This window comes from Melospiza melodia, chromosome 19 (genome assembly GCF_035770615.1).
Source record: "Melospiza melodia melodia isolate bMelMel2 chromosome 19, bMelMel2.pri, whole genome shotgun sequence".
Lineage (NCBI taxonomy): Eukaryota > Metazoa > Chordata > Aves > Passeriformes > Passerellidae > Melospiza > Melospiza melodia.
This window is the reverse complement of record NC_086212.1, coordinates 8,969,833-8,984,877: the sequence shown is the minus strand read 5'-3', so window position 1 is coordinate 8,984,877 and position 15,045 is coordinate 8,969,833. Positions and strand designations below refer to the sequence as shown.

The 15,045-nt window shown below is 43.3% G+C and overlaps 1 protein-coding gene across 1 annotated transcript; it reads right to left on the bottom strand.

The window, feature by feature from the left end:
• Positions 1-1,003: 1,003 nt before the first annotated feature.
• RAD21L1 (RAD21 cohesin complex component like 1) lies at positions 1,004-13,337 on the bottom strand. Its single transcript, XM_063172413.1, has 13 exons — positions 12,531-13,337; positions 12,246-12,375; positions 10,664-10,763; positions 9,592-9,698; positions 9,032-9,217; positions 8,315-8,416; positions 7,225-7,335; positions 5,990-6,219; positions 5,053-5,155; positions 4,200-4,339; positions 3,440-3,520; positions 2,819-2,896; positions 1,004-2,046 (listed from the first exon to the last, which is right to left on the bottom strand). Exons 1-13 carry the CDS (start codon positions 12,672-12,674, stop codon positions 1,855-1,857), a joined length of 1,704 nt encoding a protein of 567 aa, XP_063028483.1. The 5' UTR covers positions 12,675-13,337; the 3' UTR covers positions 1,004-1,854.
• Between the last annotated feature and the right edge of the window lie 1,708 nt (positions 13,338-15,045).

Sequence of the window (15,045 nt, the reverse complement as noted above, 5' to 3'; positions counted from 1 at the left end):
GCAGCACTATTTCCTGCATGATCTGTGCCTCATTTATCCCAACACACAGACTGTTTTCAGTGTATATATATCTCCTGCCTCCCATTTATTCCTGCCCGCCTCCAGCTGCCTTTTGTTTCCCTCTTTCCCGGTGAATCCAACGCACAGCCTCTCTCCTTGAAAGGAAAATTAATGAGTTATCACAGCTGCTGCCACTGGAGCAGCTCTGACCATGTGGCACAGGCAGCAGCTCTGCTGTGAGATGCAGAGTCATTCCTGATGGCTTTTGGGAAAGAAAAATGGTTTCTCCTTCCCTCTGCAGTCTGCAGTGCTGGGTCTCCCAGGACACCCTGACCTGGAGAGTGGGAGCACCACTCCAGGGAGACTGGGCCTGCTGCAGGGAAAGAGGGAGAGGTTTTCACCAAACCCAAACCCTTTTCCCAGGTCAGCACCTGGCTCTGGAAGTGCCAGGCCTGCCACAAGGAAAAGATGAGCTGCCCTTGGTTCCAGCCTTGGCCAGAGCCATGCTCCTATTCCCACCCAAAAGTAGTGTTTCTTTTGCAGAAAATGGAGAGGTTTTTATTATACAGGGATGCTTTTCCCTTCCTTACACCCAGAAAAGGAACTCCTCAGAGAACAGCAGCACAGGCCCAATACTTATGTAATCAAATATTCCTGTTCAGAAAGGACACTCAGCTGGAACACCCCCACAGCCAGTGGCCACCCCATGCCCCACACTGGGGCTTCACCTCTTTTAAAGCCTTTTTACTCCTTTGAACAGACCCTCAAAACCAAAGCACCCCAAATCCTGTGGGATAGGAACCACACACGTCAGTGGGCACAGACAAACAGGGTGTCACTGAGGTGAGTGAACAGCTGAAGTCAGGTGACAGCATCACCCATCCTTTCCCATTTAAAGTAAAATCACCAAGTCCCTGACCCTGAGATGAACCCATAGGATTTGATCCTTCAGAAGAAACAACAACAAGCAAAGGAAACATTTTCTGATTTTTATTGATTCCACATCAAGGAACAGTGATGTCACCAAAGCAGCTGAGTGGGGCACAACCATTCCTCCTCCAGGTGGGGGGCAGCTGGAAACCAAGAGCTTCAGAAAATGACAGTAAAAGGGATAAAATTTATCCTAAATTAGATAAAAATGCAAAGAACTAATAATATTTCAGTTACCATCCATTTTTTAAATAGGTCTACACATGAATAAAGGTGTTAATAAGTTAAAAAGCTCTGTGAAATCAGACAAGGCAGGGTTTCTAGGAAATACAATTTCTGGCTGCAGCTTCTGGACTCTTCTAGGGCCAGTGTAACCTCTGTCTGCCTGAACACACAAAAGCAACACTGGAGACAGTACCCTGCTAGATCTTAAGATATGAAATATTGAACATTCTTGAAAGTAACAATTTTAAATAGTCTAAAATTTTTTGCTACAGAGAGTAAACAGATAACTCTTACTGATGGTATTAGACAATTAACAGACACAAGCCTTGTAAAAATAATTTAAGCTCCAAAGGTAGTCTCTGAGAAAGGTTTTATAAAATTCCTTTCAGGATTTTTATAAAATTCCTTTGAGGACTTTTATAAAATCCTTCACAATGTAAATCTCTTGCGTAGAATATATATTTTAGTGGTATTTTATTAACATATTGTCTAGCTATCATGTAACTCATTATGTAACTATAAATATTAATAGTAAGCCCTGTAGTGATCACCTGGGGCAGGACCCCTGCACCAGCCATGGCTGGGTGGTGTAGAGGGCAGGGAGCTCTGCTCATCTCCCACAGCTTGACAAGACATTCCATCCTTTTCCCAGAAAAACAATTTGCAGGGAAATGCAACCTAAGCTGTATTTTGATCAGTTTATCTGATCTTGTCAAACATGGGCCCAGCAGTGGCCGTGAGGTCAGCAAAGGGCTTGGGCTGCTGCAGCTGGAGGACCTGCTGCTTCTTCAGCACCAGGAAGATGTAAAATGTGGCTGCAGCTTCTTTCCGGCTGTTTCTCCGGCAGAGCTCCCGGAAACTGAAGGAAGACACTCCTGATCTCTTCAGTTGCTGTGTGAGGGAAATGAGAAATCAGTCAGGGCAGCTTCTGCACCAGTAAAACTGGAGCCCATGGAGTCCAAACAGAGAGCAAAGCACAGAGGGAATATCTCTGCCTGAATGGCTCAAATGGGATCCCATCTCCATAGAATCATGGAAGCACATACTGGTTTGGGTTGGAAGGGACCTTAAAGACCATCTCCCACCCTCAATATCTCAAACTAAACAAGGTTGTTCCAAGCCCCATCCAACCTGGCCATGAACACTTCCAGAGATGGGGAGTCCACAACCTCTCTGGCTATCTTCCATCTGTGTTTACAGAAGTGATTCCTAACATTTTAATGCCATAATAGTGTTGCTACTTCTGTGTGTTACTAAAACCTACAATTCCACAGAATTCCATTACACCAGTGGAGTGCTTCTATCATGCTTTGTGATTGATAACAATAAATATGCTTGAGCAGTTCTTTGGGATCAGTTATCTCTTGTTTTTTAAAGGCTGTACCTAGGGGTAAATATTTATTTACTATTTGCACAGAACCTTTGAAATATGTTCAAAAAAAAGAGCATTCAGAAAATTCTAGTAATTCCTGCATCTGTGGAAAGGAACACCACACACTGAGCACCCAGAATCCTGATTTTCCGCAGAAATACAAAAAAAAGCACATGCTGCAGGTGAGAAAGGGAGACAGAATAGACAGTAGAAGGAAGAGCTTTTCTAACATGGTTCAGCTGAAATCAACACCAGCTTTTGGTATCTAATAACAAAATCCAGCACTGGTACCTGTAAGGTTTTTTGTAACCGAAGAGTTCTTTTGCCCCATCTTATTTCTTCATTGTCTTTCCCTGTTGTTGTTTGCTCCTTGAGAGGAAGTAAACAGAAAGTTAGTCAGGGTTTATAAAAAAATCACACACCACAAGAAAAAGGACAGGAGTTCCAGGCTGGCTGAAAATCCAGATGGAGCTGGATGGCAAAACTCAGGGAATCTGGAGCCTCTGGCACCTCTGTGCTCACACAAGGCTGTGTGAAACAAAGAATGGGACCTGTGTGCTTTGTGCTCAGAGACAGCTCAGGTGCAACATGGACATGGTCCCAGTGAGGCAGCTCCACAGCCAGGTACTGCTCTGTGGCACTGGGATTCTGACAGGATTTGCACTGGCCAGGAGCTTAAAGAGATATTCAAATATTTGACTTGGGATTTTGGGTTTAACCTCTGAAGCTTGCAGCTGACTGCCCTGGTTTCAGAGTACCTGAACATCCTCAGAACCAGCAGGGTTGAATTGGAATTATTTCCTTCTCACAGGAAGCAAAACTCCCTGGAAGTTCACAATGCTATTTTTTTTTTTTTTAAGAAACAGGGTTCTCTCCTGAAACAAGCCAAGGCCATCAGCTTAGGACACACACCTCTGGCACCTCCACCTGCTGTGCTTCAACCTCCTGGACCAGGGAATTTCTTGAGCTCTCAGAGAAAGCTGCTCCATCCTCCTGTGAACATGAAGAAGACAATCACCATGCCTGGCTATTTATGCACACAGTGCAATTCTCTTTACACACTTCTCAAAGAATTTATTGTAATTAAGTTTTTCAAAAGAAGTTAATAGCTGCTATTTCTACCATGTCTTTCCTGATACAGAGAAGGACTTTGCTGTAGGATTTATCCACAGATGAATCTAAACCTATGGGAAGAGGTCAGGCATGGAGCACACATTTTCTGCTGCCATTAGCTCCAATTTCATCACTTTTCAACACTAATGAGCCTCATATTCTCTAAAGAATGCCCTTTAGCAGAAGTGAAGATGAAGGATATATTGCTTAAGTATTTCCTCAATATGACACACAAAATGTAAGTTTTATCCTTTATAAAGATTATATTTGTCTCTTCAGTACAATATTTCATATTTAATATTAAGCTCTCGTGTATACTTAGTGATTAAACTGTAATCTATGCTGATTAATAAACATTTTAATTAACCATTCATTCATTGTGGGAGTTCACCAAATTATAAATAAACTTTCATCACACAAGCTACTTAATGCTCTCTTGACTGTTTTTAGCATCCTTTCCAGACATTATTAATTTCTTAACATATTTTAAATGGAATCTTAGCAAAAAGTGGAACCAATAGGCACACTTAGGTCTCTAAAACTGAGGAAAACTGCTCACTATAATTTCACCACAGTTCTCATTGGTTTCATTTCTGTCATTCTGTGATGTCAACATAAAGGAATCATTTCTAATTTTTCTCCCAGTCTCGGAATGAGCTGGCTCCTGCAGGTAACTTGGCTCTTCTACTGGCAGCACCTCTGTATTAACAGAAAACCAAGGTTGAAGAGGAAATTACTGTGAATCACCATCCTTTAAAAAACCCTCTGAAAATCAAAAATCACACACAAGTTCACAGTCTTTGAGAGGAAGAGCCAGAATAAGCAAATATTGAAGAAACATCATTCCCAAAAGAATCATGGAAGAAGAACCTTCTAAGGCAGGTTTTCCTTTTCTGAAAGTTGACCTTTATGGACTCACAGGAGGTGGGTTTGTTAATTAATTTTTGAGACAGGTTAGGTTCCCAGCAGAGCAAAGGAATGAAAGTGGATACATCCTTCTCAGAAGATCTAAAATGGAACATTTCTTCTTGCCTGATATTAACCAAACACATCTTCCAGATACAAGTAGAACTTTTTACATTAATTTGGAATTTTGGATAGAACTTTGATTAAGCTTAGGACAAGTGGGAAGCTAATTTTTTTCAATTATATTGAAAAAACCCCACAAGCAACATTACCCAAATCTGTAGTTTCAGAGATAATTAGAGAAACCAAAGATGAAACAAAAAATATCTTCTTATGCCACAAGGAAGAAAAAACTTGGATTACATTAATTTCTAAGAAACAAAAGAACAGCAAAGTAGTGATTTCTGTAATACTGCACAACAACACCTCTTGTGTCTCTCAAACACTATGTAGAATAGAAAATACTCTTTAACACCTAATTCTGCACAACAGAATTAAAATATTACCTGTAGTATCTTGCTCTTTTCTCATTTCTTTCATTTCAGACACCCTCTGTATTCCATTTGCTCTCATCTTAAATCTGTCAGTCTTGAAGCATTTTTCAAACAACTGAAAATAATTATTTTTTGTTTGCTTTCAGAATATCATGTCAGATTATTTACAAACATCAACACAAAATATGAATATGAGCTGTATGTTAATGACTGCAACCCAGAATTTCAGTATTTGAATTAGGTCACTCTGAAAATCTGCAATTTTTTGTTTGTTTTTAAGCAATAGCTTTCTGCAGCTCTGACATGAATTCCATGAAAAAAAACATCTTAGGAGCAGCTTGAATCATTTTTTTAAAGCCAGCCAGTAGGGAAGGATGAAAGAAAGAAACATCTGCAGTTTTCATCTTCTTAAAGAGCAAGTTGTAATTCTGCAGCTGGACTCTAAGTGGTGAAGCTGCACTGCTGCAGTGAACCCTTCCAAATCCATCAGCAATATTCTACTACTAATGTCTGATGTACCTTTAAAGTAAATATAAACAAAAGATAACTCAAATTTATTCCAAAGAGGAAATAAACCAGGAAACAATACAACAAAGGAGAAAGTATAAAAAAAATGGACAGAGGAGTAAAAAGTTGTGTCTCAGTATAAGATCAGTCAGGTGCCAGTGTGTGAAATGAAACATCAGCTCTCTTGTTCCTTTTGTAATTTTTCTCTTGTTGGAGTGCAGAAGGTTAAGGCTGTGACCCCACAGATGATGAAACAATTAGTGGTGAGGGTGCAAACCATCAGGTGTCTGCTGACCTGGACTGCTCAGCAATGCTCAGGGCACACCTGCAGCCAGCTCCAGCTTCAGATCAGAGTCTGCAAAACTCTCTCACTCAGATCCCAGCTCTGCAACAATCCTGGATCCTACACATGGCACACACCCCACAAGGAACTGATGTTTACCTTTTGCAGCTGAGCATGAATCATAGGCTGTGAAGAATGGGACAGGAGTTTATCCACACCTCCCCACTCCTTCCACATCATCGTTTTCTTGGTGGGGGGAGCGAGGTCCAGCGTGGCCAGGAGGTCAGAGGAGTTGGAGAGCTGCTTGTAAATGGTTTGGCAGCTGAGCTCCTTCTCTACATCCACCAGCAGCTTCCTCTTTCTTTGTTTTCTCTTCCTCGGGGTAACAGCTACATAAAGCAAGTATTAATAACAACTCTTAAGGTCTATTCCTAGGACATTAGGCACACAAAAAAAGCCCAGTGAATCAATCTGGCTGCCGACCTTCTGAACACTGCCTGGACTTGAAAATCAAAGCACAAGTGCACAGGCCAGTCCTTCAAAAGTTTCTATGAAGTTTTCACTCTTTGCACTCTTTTATTGGAAATTCCCTTATGTTTAATTGTGGAAGACAAATGATTCTTTTAATAACGAGCTGGGTACAAGACAACATAATGAAAACACACAAGAGAGCAACAAGACTGAATAAACTTTAATCCATCAGGAAGCTAAGTGCTCCAGGAACTGCTGATGCACTCAAGAGGTTTCATTACCTCATAATTAATATCTGTATTTGTCAGTTTAATCCTTTACCAATTTAATCAAGAGGTAAACACAAAAGAAAGGCACAGATTAGTTATATAGTCATAACTTCCTGGATATTGTTTGGGCAGGCCAGAAAATTCCAATATTGTAAATATTGCTGTCAACATGAGCTTGCTTATTCATAAACAGCCACCAATGTGATAGGGGACATTTAGATTTCCTCTGCAGAGGAAATGTAATACTCTTCACCTGGATCTTGTTAAAAGTTCACAAACCAATGTTTTCCAAAGGCTTGAAAGTTTTAGGATTGTGATTTTAAATATAAAAGTCATTGATGTTTGACTGGCAATTAAAGTTTTTCAGGTGAATCTTCAGTACCACCCCCAAGGCCAAGCTTGCAATGCTACCAGAGCTGAAGAGCAACAAAACTTGACTTGTACATGGAAAAAACTGCAAGTAGAAATTTGGGAAGCTAGGATAAATAACCGGACACTGGGTTTGTATAATATTTACTGTAAAAATGAACTCTGACTGCAGGAGCAGATGAAATCTAAGGTGGGAATAATCTTTATTGCAAATATTTACAATACTAAAAAGCAAACCAAAACTAGTTAATGCAAACATTTATCAGAAACAGATCAACTTCTGACCTGCATCATCAACTGGCTCAAGCACAAACCCTTCTTCCTGGAACAAAAGGATTGTCTCCTTCATTGTGGGATTTCCATCCTTAACAGTGGTGTCTGCACAGTTGGACTCAACTGCAAGAAAACCCAGCAAATAACCCAAATTAATAACAAAGAAAAATTACAATATGGACTAATTTCTCAATCACACGACAGAGAATGCTACCAGACAAAAACAGCAAGAAATAGGAAACTGTGTTTTTGTTTATAATCTCCCTTATGTTCACCAGTTCCTTCTCATACTCTCAATGCTCTGCACTTCCCTTCACTGATCCCAGAATGACCAGGCCATAGCAGAGACAGATCTGGAGAAAAATCCACACAACAAAAAGTGTTCAGGGGCAAATGTGTTTAGTTTCAATCCCTATCTGTTTCCAGTTCCAGGCAAGTGCATGGCAGTGGGGACACCTCTGTCAACAGAAAATAACAAGCAGCACCAGCAACAGAGCAAGGAGAGGCAAGAGCCACTCTATCCCTTTAAAGCGGCTCCAGAATTCTCTGTTTTAAACTAACACTCTGATGGGGGAGTAGGGATTTAAGATAGCAAAAATTTCTCAGAAATAGTTATCAAAGCTTAATTTCTTTCATCAGCATCAAACCAAAAGAAGATTAACAGCACATTTATGAGCTACTTAAGTGTCATTTGTTGCAGAAATATGAAGCCAGAAATAGAAGCACAGAATTGTTTCTGTTGGAAAAGATCTTTTAAGCTCTCACTAGGAAAGTTCACTGTTACAGGACAGCCTTATTTGGGTTTCTTTCCCCCTCAAAAGGGACATCATGCTGTGAGCAGCAGGGTGAACCAACAGCATATCCAACAGGATGTCACATGAAGGTGTTTCTAAGCAATGTGAAGTTACAAATTTGGAATCCCTAAATCAAATAAAATGATCCTAAAATGGTGGATGAAGCAGTTTAGGGGGGAAAAAAAGCAGTAAAATAAATGAAGAAAGGAAAAAGGCACAAGGATACAAAAAGCTGAATGTGAGTGACATTAGGCATTAACAGAGGAACAGAGGGTTTATGTGAGATGGAGCAGACACTGCAAACTCACTGGCTGTGCTGTTCTCTGGCAGATCTTGTGACAAAGGACGTGCTTCCTCCTCGTCAAGAATGTCTTTATCTAGGACATTTTGCTCATCCCTCAACAAGATTTCTTAAATACAAAGCACATAGTTTTAATCATTCTAAGCCTTAGTAGTCATGATACAGTCTGATACAGCCCAATGTTAGTCAAGGTTAATACTCTGCAAAGAAAGCAAGCTCAGCTTCTGCAGATGGCTGGCAGTGGTGTGGCTGTCTGCAGCAGCACACAAAGGAGGGGATTAGTCCCAAGTTTGAGATTTCCACCCTTTTTTTTTTTATATGGCCTTAATAGTGTTAACAGGTATCAGTCTGTAAGGTTTACATAAATGCTCTAAGCCATAATGATCCAGAAACTACTTTGCTGCCTTTGTTATTACAACAGTAAGGATAAAAAGTGCTGCACTATTTCACCTTTGAAAACAGAAATTCATTATTAAACATTAAGCATAAATTTAATGCCTTTAATTCTAAAATAATGAAATACAGCCTTTAAACCAATTTGACTTGGCAGTGTCTAAGTGATCATAGACTTAGTGACAAGTAGTAAAAATATATGTATGGAAACAACAGCTAACACAGAATTTATGTTTGACAACAATCGCTTTGCTGCTCTCTTGACTGTTTTCCTGTAAGAATGAAAATACTTGGAAGGGAACCAATTCTCTTTGCCTGTGGCAAACCCTACCAATCATATCTGCAGCATCCTCCTCATCCCCAAAATGGTCATCCTGGAAGCAGTAAACACCTTCATGCAGCACAGATTTGTCTCCACTGGTGCTGGCTGAGTTGGGATCTGCCACCAGACTGTTACTGCTCGTCAGGACACTGCCCTCAAAGAAGCTCTGTCTCCTCAGGGCTTCTGCTTCTTCATCTGAGGGAACACACAATTCCTGATCCCACATCTGTGTGAATTTTGTAAACTCAGATGTATCAATTTCCTAATTTTTCAAGTAATTTTTAAAAGGTTACAAGACACCCCATACCTCAAATGGAATAAAGAATAAACAATGTTATCTAATTTAGTAAAAGCAGGAAATGTTTGGTTTGGTTCTCAGTCTCTGACACCAGATTATATTGCTTACACAAAATTTTAAACCTAAGACAGCATGATAGGCCAATCAGCAAAAGCATGAAACAAATGGACCTTTAATCACAGCTTTTTCACAAATGGAAAGGGCTCACATAAAAGTTTCACATAAAACACACTTCCCCTTATGAAATTCTTCTACTCTCAACTACTCTCACCAAAGTTTCTATCACAGAGAAGTATACTGCTTTCATAATCCTCTGTAAGTGTGATTTCTTCAGCTCTGCTCTGATTCAAGGTAAAATGTTCAGCAACATCAATGGCCCTGATGAAAAAAACATTATAAAAATAGAGAGTGAACTGAAACTCATTGAGCATTCAGCTGGAATGTGAAAACTTGGTTCTACACAGCCTTCAATCCTGGCATTTTATCACAATTTTATCCCCATATTTCTCCACTCCCTTTTGCCACTAAACTTGGGCCTTTGTGATTTTGTTCCCATCCAAGCCCTGGTACCTACCAGACCCTTGTCAGAAGGCAACTAATTAGCAAAACATCTTTTAAATCAAATTACACAACTCTTTGGGCAGGTAGAAAAGGCACCTTTACAGAGTCAGCACACTGAGGCACTTGAATAAAGTGTATTATATTGCAGCTGTACTTACAAAATAATAAACCCTTACTGATCCCATCAAACCATATTTATGAGGAGGTACAGAGCAACCCTCAGTGGAAATCTCCTGTCCTGGACCTTTGAGGCACTAGAGCCATCAGAAACATGACTTAGCCTCCTGGTTTTTATCAGTTTTCTACATTAGTGCTGCTTTGTGTCAAAAAAGCCTAAGAAATGTGCTGGCTTTTTCTCAGGAGCCAGGCTGACTATTGCTGATAAAACACCCCAGCCCCAGGGAGCAGTGGAGCAGAAACAAAATGAAGCTACCCAGTGGAACAGTGCAACACTGTGTGGTTACTGGCCACATCTTTCAGGATTAATACTAATTTTTATCTCTTCTCTTGGGGTTCAGAAAGCTGTTTGCATCCTTCACGCAGACAATTTAAAATCCTGAAGTCTAAGTTCAAGACATTATTCCATTGTGAAGGTCTGTTGATTAAAGGACTGAGGAAAACTACCAAAGCACAATGCCTGTGGCTGTAGAGCTCAGAATTTAGGAGAACTCAGTTATTAAATCAAAACAACTCAATCTGAGTCTCAATCAGATAACAGCAAGTGTATAGCTTTTACTTCTGAAAATTCTAAAAGAATGAATAAAAACTAGGGAGGCATTTACTTTACATCTGGTAGTGGTGCTTCAAAATCATGAAATTCTTCAGGTAATGTAATGGACTGATAAGCAGCCTCAAAGTTCTCTTCTGGAAGGTCAAGAAGGCCTGAAATAAACAGACAACATAACAAAATAAGTATCAATAAAATAAAAGTAGTGCTGTCTCCCAAGTAGGTATAATAAGCCCATAAACCTGTCAGGAGGGGCTGCTGCCATTCTAAATCACAGAATGGTACAGCTTAGGCACCCAAAAGTGAAATTTCAGTTTCCATGTCCTTAAGATGATCTATTTTTTACAGACAGATACAAAAGAGTCTGCTGCAACAGGACCTGAAATATGTAAGTACTCGTGTTGGTGAGCAGCTACTTTAAGTCCCTGGAAGGTTCTCCCAGCTGATGTCTAGCCCAGAGTCTTTCACAGCACTGCAAATAAACCACTGTGTTTTCCTTTCCTCTGCTCTGTCTCCATAACACTGTTCTCCAGCAGCGAATAATTATGTACTCAGACTCCCAATTACTTGGGAATCAGAGAATCTTGGGAAAATTCACGAGAGGAGGGATTTCTCAAGGTCATCCAATCCAGCCTTTTGCTCAGAACAGGGTTAATTTCAAAGTCAGATCACTTTTGTCTATTTCTGTTGATGCAGATTTCACAGCATCCCTGAACATCCCTTTTCAGCATTTTACCACTTCTGCTGAGATTCTTCTCCCCCCTTTTCTCTAGGTAAATAAAGTCTCTGTTGCAGCAGTGGTGACTGTTGTGTGCTCTTGAGCTGTGTGGTGCCCTCCAAGTTGCTGTAGGATCTCTCTCCAAAACAGCCACCAGTTGTGGCTGGCAGATTTCACTTGCATATTAAGGGAAAATTTCTTCATTAAAAGGGTTTTCAAGCCCTGGCACAGGCTGCCCAGGGTAATGCTGGAGTCACCATCCCTGGAGGGATTTGAAAGACATGTGGTATTTGGGGACATGGCTTAGTGGTGGCCTTGGCAGTGCTGGGTGAACAGTTGGACTGGGTTTTGAAGGGCTTTTCCAGCCTAAATGGTTCTGTGATTCTATAATTCTGTGATCATATCCTTGAGAATAATGCAGAGTAATTATTGACTATTTTGCAAACAGACCAGGTCACAAAGCACATTAAAACTGGCAGTAGACACTGCTGTTCTCAGGCTTTTTTTTAGACAACAGTGCCTCCCATTTATTGCCTAAGTATGACAAATACAGAGCCTGTTGGAAAAGGCTCCAGTCATCTCAGCTCCCTTCTCCCTGTCTACATGGCTAGAGCTCAAAACACACTGTCAGGTCTGGCACTGACACTGTTAGACATGTTGTTGGTGTCATCAGAAATTAAAATTAATTATTCAGCAATGGAGGGTTAATTCTAGCATCTTCTTGTAAGCCCACTTAAGATACTGCTTCTGTTAAGGTAGTCAAAGATCTGAAATGGCAGTAAATTAAGCCAGACCAGCAGTAGGTGATAGTATGGTCAGTTTCTTTTGGGGTCAGTAATGTGTATTTAACAGAAATATCCGAAAATTAACTTTTAAAATGAGAGGACACAGATGAAAAAATGCTGAATTTTGTGTATACCTGGACGAAAGGCTGTCTTCATTTTGGTCAGAGCTTCATTGCAGTCTGCCAAGAGGTACTTTACTTTCCTGTTGTAAATCCGCACCACCCCCAGGAGTAAGTGTCCAGAGGTTCGCAGAGCTATAGCAAACTGTGAGGATTGAAATTTTAAAAAAGGTTGTTCAGGAGTTAGTATTTTTGGCAAAACCATTAAAATATTACACAGAAATAACAGAGTTCTCTACAAGAGACCAACAGCTCCACCCCAGGACTCTGCAGGAGATCCCTCCCCATGCCACAGCCTACCTTTGGGGAAAGGATTTTTTGGACGGTGGCCTCTAAATTGCACTCAAAGATGTGTGCCTTGGTCAGCTTCTTCTCCCAGTGAGCAGCCAGCCAGATTTTGGCCAGTGGTCCCCGCTTGTTGATGAGCAAATGGACGTAGAACATGGTGCCTGGCAAAAGGTCTCAGGGCAGCCCTGACAAAATTCCCTGAGCTCTTCCCCTTGCAACAGGAGATGGGTGCTGGGGCCCCAAGTGGAATTAGGGATTTAATGGAATCTGAGGGGATGGGGGACCCAGTCGGCTGCTGTGGGGGAAGGAGGAATTTAGTCGGATCTGAGGGGATGGGGGGACACAACCAGGCACTGATGGGGATGAGAGGATTTATGGGATCAGAGGGGACAGGGCACCCAGGCAGATATTGGGGGGATGTGAGGATTTAGTGGGATCCAGAAAGGCTGGGATCACCCAGCTGGGCGCTGAGGGAATGGGAGAACCCTGAGAGCACTGAGGGAATGAAAGGATTTAGCAGAACCCTCAGAGGGCAGGCAGGGGGGATTTGGCGGGATCCTTAAAGGATGGGTCAGGGTGGATTTAGTGGTGCCTGAGGGGACAGGGGGAGCCAGCCAGGCCCTGAGGATTTAGCAGGACCTGAGGGGATGGGGTGACCAAGACGCTGAGGGGACAGGGGGCCTGAGCAATGCCAGGAGGGACGCGTTGCACTTAGCGGGATCCTGAGGGACGGATGGGCAGAGCCGGCCGCTGAGGGGCCCTGCGGGGATGAGGAGCCCCGGGGACCGAGGAGGATCCGGCGGCGCTGAGGGGGCTCGGCGGGGCGGGCGGACCCTCCTCAGGCCTCAGCCACGGCTCGGCCGAGGGCGGGAAGGCGCCGAGGGGATTGCACTGCGGGCCCGCCCTCAGAGCCCCCCAGGGCCCGTGTCCGCTGCCACGGAGCCCTCGGCAGGGACCTGCCGCCGTCAATGGCCCCCTCCTTCCTGGGGCTCAGCAGCAGGAGCCTCGCGTGCCCGGGAACACATTGTCGCATGTGTCATTTTGGGTTCTTGAGAGTGGAGAGCAATCTCACTCTCTCCATCCACCTCTCCCTCTCCCTCTCCTCTCCTTGTCTTCCCCTCCCCTTCTCCTCCCAATCCCTTTCACCCTTGACGTTCCAAGAGCCAGTTTGGAGACACCGCCCCATCTCTTTCTCTGCAGGTGAGCAGCTCCTGCGTGGCTCCAGACACGTCTGATAAAACTCCCCTGGTGAAGGAAATTTGCAGAAGAAAACAAAACAAAAAACAAAAACAAAACAAACAAACAAAAAAGACAGAAAACAGAGCCTCGGGTCAGACCTCTGTGCAGGGGAGGAAAGGCAAAAGGTGCATAGCCATCTGTCTGTGTCAGCTCCAGCCATCCCTGAGAGAAGACAGTGTGTTTGCACACTTAGGTGTCACCAGCCAGGAAGAAAAATAGTTTTTCACCCTCTGCTTTGTGCTTTTCATGCTTCATATTCAGGCAGAACAAGCGAGGCTCCCATTAGCTCCCAGGCACTGCCCGGAGCATCAGCTGTTGCCATATCACAAGGCACCTGAGGTTTTCCCTGTCTCCCTGGTGTTAGCTGAAGATAATGAGATCTTAATTATCACCAGGAAAGTGCTGAGCCTCATCCCAGTGCAGCTCTGCATCTGGCCATAGTGGCAAGCAGGGCTCCATCCCTCCAGCTGCCTTTGGGCTGGGGCTCAGATGTTTGGGGAAGGAGAGCAATTTTTTGCTATAAATCATCCTTGGAGTGGTGTATCCCCACAGGGACTCGGAGGAACCTCCCACAAGCCCAGGGGCAGGTATCCACTACCCATCCAGGGCACCAAACCTGTCTGAGAACTCCATGCCCTGCAAGAGGGTAACCACCCTCACGTTGCCCACTGTGCAGCTCCAGCCCTCCCCATCCCCAAGGCTCAAGTCCAGCCCTACCTGCCTTGCTGGTGGCAGAAGCTCCCAGGAGCAGATTGCTGGATCAGAACACCCTCTCATCCATGGGGAGCACTGGGATGCTGTGTCTGGGGTACACAGGGACTGGCAGTGTCAGGCAGGGAGGCTGTGATGTGCCGGGCATCTCTGGTCGTCCCAAATTGCTGGATCTCACGGTGATGTAGAGCCAGCTCCTGAATTGCCTGGCTGCTTTTTCCCTGACCTCTGAGTCACCTTGAGCCGTGCTGGCTGCAAGTCCTCGCTCTGCCATGGGATGCTGTGAATGCTAAGGAGGCAGGAATGAAACTTCACCTCGGTGGTGAGGCTGGATAGGGGTCAGCACTGCCAGTGGGCACCAGACAGCTGTGCACTCCCCAAAATTGGGCTGTGCTGCACTGGGCTGTATTAGGGAACAGAGCCAGGTCTAGCTCCATCACATTCCTGCTCCTGCTGTCCTCTTCTGCCTGCCTGAGGCTCCCATTTGCTGTCCCTCTCATCCATGTTCAATCATTTTGTCTGAGGAGTTACATGTTCCCATCCTTGGTTCCCCGTCTGGCTCCTTCACCCTGTTCCA

What these genes read in the sequence shown, in the direction of transcription:
- RAD21L1 (XM_063172413.1), bottom strand. Translation starts at nt 12,674, where the DNA reads ATGTTCTACGTCCATTTGCTCATCAACAAGCGGGGACCACTGGCCAAA. An exon ending in TCTCTGTGATAGAAACTTTG is followed by an intron (nt 9,218 to 9,591) that starts GTGAGAGTAGTT and finishes GTGTTCCCTCAG; the next exon opens with ATGAAGAAGCAGAAGCCCTG. An exon ending in AGAACTGTGGTGAAATTATA is followed by an intron (nt 3,521 to 4,199) that starts GTGAGCAGTTTT and finishes TCATGTTCACAG; the next exon opens with GAGGATGGAGCAGCTTTCTC.